General features: G+C 40.0%; 1 protein-coding gene across 3 annotated transcripts in view; it reads left to right on the forward strand.

Annotated features, from left to right (window-relative positions):
• large2 (LARGE xylosyl- and glucuronyltransferase 2) overlaps positions 1-8,228 on the forward strand; it is a 92,905-nt gene that overhangs the window by 74,127 nt on the left and 10,550 nt on the right. For 2 of the 3 annotated variants that reach the window (XM_018692864.2, XM_018692865.2), the window contains 5 exons: positions 2,935-3,058; positions 5,239-5,410; positions 6,737-6,841; positions 7,016-7,128; positions 8,072-8,197. In XM_018692864.2, coding sequence (XP_018548380.1) covers positions 2,935-3,058; positions 5,239-5,410; positions 6,737-6,841; positions 7,016-7,128; positions 8,072-8,197 — 640 coding nt within the window. Of the gene's footprint in view, positions 1-883; positions 978-2,934; positions 3,059-5,238; positions 5,411-6,736; positions 6,842-7,015; positions 7,129-8,071; positions 8,198-8,228 lie in introns of those variants that run through there. The other variant, XM_018692866.2, reaches the window with a different exon arrangement.

Consider the following 8,228-nt stretch of genomic DNA (forward strand, 5'->3'; position numbering starts at 1 on the left):
GACAGGAAGCTCTCAACAATACAGATCAAAGTATGTGTCTGTATAGAAAAATACATCACACAGACTTTGTCTACCTCTTTGTCAAGACCTGACAAAGCAAAATATTCACGTCAGTGCACACAACACTGCTGATTTAGACCAATGAGTTTTTATTGATCATAAATGTTTGACTTCATCGTAGAGGAACATTTATTTCTGCTGTTATCCTACGTTCTTATTTTCAACAAATCCCACATGTGAAGCCAAACCAAGTGTGTTAGTCCCTCTCTTTAATACTTCCTGTGGTTCTCAGCTCTGAGCCCATTGGTTCCTACTGAAGACCTGTTTTGTGACCATTTTTAGAGACAAAGTGACAAAATTTTATCCCTAGGAGCAGCAGTGCGACCTGTAAATATGTCCCCTGTTCTCAGGTTGGTTCAGTGCTTCCTATACATTACACTTCCTATACAAGTACTAGTAAATCAACAATATATGTATAAATGCAGACATCAGTGTGCTCTGCTTATCGTCGCAATTTAATATTTGATAAACAGTCAAAACAGCTTTTAAAGATGGCTGATGAGTTACAGATAATTAATCTGTTCATGTTAATTCTCCATGGGTTTAAGTGAGCAGACTAAAGTTAACGTCTTAACGGCTGCGAAACTGTAAGATCAGTAGAATTTATGTTGGACTGATTTATTACATGTTGTTTGTTAGTATATTCTTCTAACTTTAAACCGTGGATCATTGACATTGACAGATATTTTAGCTCAGATCTTTGTTTTTCATGCTGTAAATGTCATATTTTGCGGGATCGCGTGTGGGCGATTTCCATGGGAACGCAGCCGTCGAGGCTTTCGTCATACGGAAGTGGGCGTGGTTTCATTTAAACTCAAAAAACGACAAACGGGCATGGTACGGCGTGGATGCGGAGAAATATGACCGTTACAGCGCCTTTCAAAGATGACGGCTGATCACAGTCACACAGACCTGAGGTGATTAATCCGTTAATGTTAATTATCCACGGTTTTAAGATAGAACACTATACCAACGAGCAACATCTAATAAGTCAGTCTAACATCGGGGCTGCACGCTCCACATACACGTGTGTAAACACGTGATCAGAGCTGTCCGATCACTTCTGGAGTTAGTCTGGATTACATCGGGTTCAGATTTTAGGTCGTTGTAAACATAATCTGTACAACATGCCGACATCCGTATGTATGCGCGTCATCATTCCCGCTCTGACCTCTGACCTGTGAAGCCCACTGAGCTCTCCTCTCATCAGGATTTTGAGCTGCATGTACCTGTGTATTTCCATTTTCTGTGACTCTAGACTTCTACTCTGTGGTTCATCAGCTGGTGATGATGCTTTCAGGGACCATGTTTACACGTTGGTGACTGATGGACCTAACTTAATTTAGCCTGCCAAGCTATGTAGTCCTGAAAAATGGGAAACAAGAAGCTGCTTTTGTTGAAAAAAATAGCACCAGATGTAAACACAAAGACAAGATTTGATCATGTATTAGCTGGTTACAGATCACTGTTTCCTACCACTTGGAAACCGCGTGTTTGTGTTAGTTTGGTCTTTTTGTGGGATTTGTTGACAGAATATTGCCATCCACCATCTTTAGTTATTGATGAGGTTATCCATGGGAAGTTAACCCTCTGAAGTCTTTCCAGTTGTGGGCGACTGGAAGAGTACTCGTCTGATACTTTCATTAATATTTCTGTAACGCATTTGTGTAGAAGCTTACTTTAAAAACTCCCATGCTCCACTCTATTTTGCCTTTACAGCAAGCCCTCGTTTCCTTCTAGGGGCTTTGTAATCCATCATGGAAACTGGTGTCATTTTTCGGTATTTTCGGGAAAAAAAATAAGTCGATAAATCTGTGTTTTGCGTCTTTATTTATGCATAATTTATCATCAAAATATTTTTTACAGTGTTCTGAGTAATGAAATTCATGGCAGCCATATTGACTGTGTAAACCAATCATGTTGTTGAACCGTGCGAAAACAGCTGATCCAATGAGAGTCGCAATATGGCGGATCTCCGATCAACAGACATTATTTACTATGTTTATGCTGTGTCCTTAGCATTTAGAGATCTAATCTAGCACGAATTCACACTTCAAAGGTAAAATAATGTGCCAAGATAGTAATCTGAAAGCAGCTGATCAGTCCGTGTTTGCTGCGAGAGCGCTGTAACGCGCGCAATAAAAATGACGCTCACAAAGGATACGGCCGCCAATGTACCGCGAAAACGACCCGAGAGAAACTGAGGGGGTTTTTAGAGATTATGAATATAGAGGTTTTGGAGAGAGTGGTGGCCATATTTTGAACAGTTTTGTGCCGTGGGAGTGCAGTGTGAGCGTGATGTAGCTCTCTGCCTGATCCTGGTCAAAAACAATGGGGCAGAATGGCCCAAGTGAAAAAAACAAGTGCTTGCTTGTATCTTACAGTATTGGATTTATACAGTTCTTTAAATAGTCAAAGGCTCGAGGCACAAGTACACTGACAGAAGTGGTCTAGACTTCAGAGGGTTAAGCTGGGGAATTTTGAAAATATTCCAAGTTGGAAACTTTACTTGGAAATTAACAGGAAATTTGGGGAAAGTGTCAGAAGCAGACATGCAAACTAATACACATTTTTTAAAAATGACATTTTTGACTTTAATTTATTTGTGAGTAGAACTTTAATCAATTATTTCACTGAAAAACAAAAAACAGCAATGTTGAGTAAAATAAACATATCCCTATGCAAATTTCCAGTTTATTCCCATTCATTCCTATAGAAAGTTTCCAAATTCCCAAGATTTTGCAACCCTATCAATGAGTAAAGATGGTGGATGGTTGGAGTTAAGGTGGTATTAGCTGCTGCTTGTTCCCTCCAGAAGAAACCTCTTGACATCCACATTTCTCTCTCTGTCTTTATTTCTTTTTCGTTTCTCAGGAGAAATCCTCTTCACTTTCATTTCATCACCGACACAGTAGCTAATCGTATCCTGAGTTCTCTGTTCCAGTCCTGGATGGTCCCGTCTGTGCAAGTCAGCTTCTACGACGCAGATGAACTCAAGGTGAGAGAGCGTAATGAACACACACACACTTAACATCAAACTTCACCATGTCAGTCCTCATCCAAACACCTCTACATATCCCTGTTTGCTGCTCTCTGCGAGGACAAGGTGAGTCAAAGTCAAATCCCACATTTACCATATCAAAGGAAGAGTCTCTGCAGTCCAAAGCAGCAACGAGTTGTGAGGATACAGAGACAAGTCGAGTTAAATGTATTTATAAATCTCTTTTAACAGCAGAGATTCAGCTCAGAGCAGGTTTACAGAGCATCAAAGACTGAGAGACATCAATGGAAAAACCACAGAGTACAGACACATCACTAAGTCTGAAACAGGAGGTCACAGCTCATGTCTTTATGTCACATTACTAAAGATCAGAGGTTTGTTAAAGCAGAGTGTTCACTGGTTCAGGATGTGGTAGAGGGTTAAGTGCCAGTTTGGCCTCACTTTCAGACCGAACTGATCTAAGTGTGTATCAGTGTCTGATGTGTAGAATAAGTCTTTGAGTGTAAACATGTGCATGTTAAATTAGTCCTGATGGCCTGTGGAAAGGTCAGTAAATAATGCCCTGGGGGATTATGGGTATTGATACTAAGCCACAGAGAGATCTAACCTTTGTTTTTGACATGGATCAACATGTTTAGTTTAGAAATGACATCCTGGTGGCAGTGCCAGAGGGAATGAAATTTATCCTGTGGGGAGCATGAATATCCACAGCAGATGTTAATAACAGCCTAGTGTGTCATGGTTTAGATGTCTGAGGTAAAAACAGAAGGAGATATTATCATGTGATTCACCACAGGCCTCACAAACCTTGTATAAATAATTATTCCTCTTCACCTCTTTTGCCCAAAACATTCTTCTTATTAATTCAAATTCATTCATTTATTCAGCTGTACCCTCAGAGAGAGAACAAGAGCTGAGGTTACACTTTAAAAACTAAAACTTAATTCCAGAGTCGCCAACAAGTCCTTAAAATACACACTGCAAGATTAAAGCAGAGCTTGGAGATACAAGGTTATTACCTGATCACAGCAAATTTTGCTTCTTAAAACTAATGGTCAGATTTTTCTGTGGCTTAGTATCAATACCTATAGTCCCCCAGGGCAAAAATCCTAATGATTTACTGAGCTTTCCTCAGACCATTAAGACTAATTAAACTAGAGGATCATGCCGGTGTTGTGTGACGTGTTGATGGGCAGTAGTTTTCTGATGCTCTGTCTCTCTCTCTCTGTATCTGTCTCTCCCTCCCTTACCCCTCTCTGTCTGTCTCTCTCTGTCACTCTCACTCTCTCCCTCTCCCTCTAGTTCTGAACACTGAAGGTGAAGGGCAGTAGTTTTCTGATGCTCTCCCTCACTGTCTCTCTCTCTCTCTCTCTTTCCCTTTCTCTTCTCTCTCTCTCTCCCTTCCTCTCTGAATACAGGTAAATTGATTTAATAATAAAATGAAATCAATCATTATGTTATTGATGACCATAATCAAAGGTTAACTCAGTGTACAAAGTCAGAGCTGGCAGTAGCAGCAGACATGTTGTCACACATGATGTTTCCAGGGAAGCAGTCTCTCATAACCCTGTGTTTTAAATCTTGACTATTGATTTTGAGTTTCAGACACACATCCCTAATGTTACAGAAGTTACAAGGTTTTCACTTGACGGCAACAATAAGTGGCGGAGGTTGACAAAACACTTTCCTCCTAAAGTCAAGTGACACTTCAGCACAAAAGCAGAAAATTATTTCTTTCAGCGTAAAGTTGATGAATGTGCTCTCAGAGTGATGGGGGATATAAGGAACCTGCATCTCCATCCTTCACATCATCACATTCTCCTCCCTCACAGTCTTTGTGCTGAACAATGAGTCCTTTGTGCCACTGGATGCTTCGACCTGCACTCACTCACTCTCTCTCTCCCTTCACTTTCCATTAACTCCCATTAAACCGCAGAAAACAGCCCAGACTCTAAGCCGATTATATTTGCAGATGATGCACTTATGCAGATCCAATTACTCTGAATCAAGAGAATTAATTAAAAGTCATTATTTACAGTTTCAGAAAAAAAACACATATTGAGCCTTTGCCAAAATATGCTAAATGTGTCTTTGTGTTAACGCTGCACATGTGTGTCAGTGCAGCGAGTTCACCTGTTTACAAAGGAAATACGTATTTTTCCTGTTTGTTGTTTCAGTCCGAGGTGTCGTGGATACCCAACAAGCACTACTCAGGTATTTACGGCTTGATGAAGCTGACGCTAACCAAAGCTTTGCCCTCTGACCTGTCGAAGGTCATTGTCCTGGACACGGACATCACCTTTGCCACTGACATCGCCGAGCTCTGGGGCATTTTTAGGAAGTTTACAGGTAAGACCTCAGAAAATTTTCTATTTACTTTTATCTGCCCTGAAAAACTCAATCAGTGTCTTTGTGTCTGTTCCTCTAACTGGTTTGAACTGACTCTGGTCACATGGCCTTCATAGTAAAGTGAAATCAGGCTGCAGCTGAAGTGTTAAAATCACAGCATTTCTACAAACAGATAAATAATTTTCGAATAATTCAATCATTAATTAGTTATTTAACTAAAATCTGTGATATAAGGCAAGCTTGGTTTATTTATGTAACACATTTCATACACAGAGACAATTCAAAGTACTTTGAATTTAAAAATAGATTTTAAAAAATGGATAAAAAGAATCTGTCAATAAAGTCAAGACTTGATTTGTTAAGCACTTTTTATACAAAAATACCGTAACAATGTAAGCAGTAAATAACTGTTATACATAAAGGGCTCAGTAAAAACAAGAACGAGGAAACGCTGCTATAAATCTCAGTTTGTGATGAGGAAACTCCAGAGCCAGAAAAAAAGTCAGTATTTAAAATAGCAAATTACGACAATGACAGAAAAGAGCAGTGTGAAAAAGTTAATAAAATAATAAAAACAGTTAAATACATGAAAAGTCACTTGTTTAAGCAGCTATTAAAATCAGAGGTGAAGTCTTTAGGTTGTTTTTAAAAGTTGTCTGAGTCTGGGCTCATCTAAGATTGTCAGGAAGTTTATTCCAGCTCCGGTCAGTGGAGCAGGATAAGTGAAAGCAACGTGATTCTGTTTTAATCCTGTAGAAATATTTTGTATACTGGTCCCTGATGACCTGAGAGGTCCGGAAGGTTCATAGTCAGAGTTGCATTTATGCCCTGAAGCATTGAGTAATTTATAAACAAGTAACAATATGTTGACGTCAGTTGTTTGAGACACTTACAGCAGTCTATAATCTGATCTGCTATATTTTTATGATGAAAACAGGCTGATTTTATAATGTGTGGGAGTTCAAATTTAAGTGGGAGTCAATAAGAACCCAAAGATTTGTGTCTTGGTTTTTATGCTTCAAAGAAAGAGAGATGAGTTGTGCAACAACTCTCAGCTTTTGTCCTTCTTTAGCACCAAAGATAATTATGTTAGTTTGGTCTTTGTTTAGTTGGAGGTTATTTTGGAGTGTCGTCTGCATAGTGGTAATAAGTGATATTGTCCTTGTGCATAATTCAGCCCCTGGGGAGAATTGAACTTTGAGTTGGGACTGAAAACATAAACCTGTTTCAGTCTGACAGACCTGAATCAAAGTTCTTTGTTCTGCTGTCATTAAGAGGTGTGGTTCCTTTTCTTCTGATCACTGATGTAGGTTGTTTTGTTTGTAGATAAACAGGTGATTGGTCTAGTGGAGAACCAGAGTGACTGGTACCTGGGGAACCTGTGGAAGAACCACAAACCCTGGCCCGCATTGGGACGAGGCTTCAACACAGGTACCTGATGTTTTTCTGGACAAATCCTTCATATAAAGATGAGATCTCATTCGTAAAAAGGGTCCACATTGTCACCTGTTAGAACCTGTCATGGGACTGGACCCAGTTTGGTTTGAAGCAGCCTGCATACCTGTGGTTCAGGGTTGAAATCAGGTTTCCTCTGCTTCCTTACAGGCGTCATTCTTCTCTACTTGGAGCGACTGCGGCGAATCGGCTGGGAGCAGATGTGGCGGCTGACGGCTGAGAGGGAGTTGATGAGCATGCTCAGTACATCACTCGCCGATCAGGTAAGGGACACCGCCCACCAACAAACACAACACACTGATACAGTGCAAAAATATCTCAATAAGATAAAGATATGTTGGCCCTGGCCAAAGAAAACACATCAGTCACATTGAGTGAGTTATAATCAGATTTTTCACAGGTCACTCAGTTTTGTGGATCAGATAAGTATGTTATTTGTTAAATTATTTGTCTTAAGTGGCATTATGTAAACCTAAATTTTAATTCTAATTTTAAAACTTTGTATAAAATTGTCAAAACTCTGATTTAAATTAGGAACCACCAGACTAAAGAATAAGAAATGAGAGTATAAATCTGAGAAGACATTAATTGTTAATTTGATCATCATCGCGACAGACAAACTTTAGTTTGTTTCTGTCCTAGAATCAACAAATTCAGGTCCTTCCATAACTTCTGTTGTCCTTCATACAATTATTTACAAGTTATTTTTTGGGCTTTTTGCCTTTATTAGACAGGACAGTGAAGAGAGAAAGGAAATGGGGAGAAAGAGTAGGGGAGTGACAAGCAGTAAAAGTCTGGCCGCATCAGTTAGGACGTGTACTACCCTAACCATTCGTCTATTGGGTCACCTCCAGCTCTGATTTCTTTTTGACCTGTGCTGCATCTTTACTGCATTTACAGTCATACATCAGTGAATGTTTTCTGAGCTTTGACCAGTGACCTTGATTGTATTTTAAAAGACAGAATGTGGTCTACTTTTATAAACCGACATCACGCTGGTGGCCCGATTGTAACATCAGAGCTAAGGTTGCCAGGGAACCAGCAGAGACAGATAATATGGTTCTTATTATTTCCAATGTGTCAGAGTCATGCTGCTGCTGCAGCTTCAACCAGGATCAGACCATAAATCCACAGTGACTCATGCTCTCCTCTGTCTTGAGACACATCTGCAGTAATTTAAAGATGTTGTGTGTCCACTGTGTGCAGGACATCTTCAATGCCTTCATAAAGCAGAACCCGGTCCTGGTCCACCAGTTGCCCTGTTTCTGGAACGTCCAGCTGTCTGATCATACTCGCTCTGAGCAGTGCTACACCGAGGTGTCTGACCTCAAGGTACGCTGACACACATCCACCCACCACCGAT

Source organism: Lates calcarifer, linkage group LG2 (assembly GCF_001640805.2).
Source record: "Lates calcarifer isolate ASB-BC8 linkage group LG2, TLL_Latcal_v3, whole genome shotgun sequence".
Lineage (NCBI taxonomy): Eukaryota > Metazoa > Chordata > Actinopteri > Centropomidae > Lates > Lates calcarifer.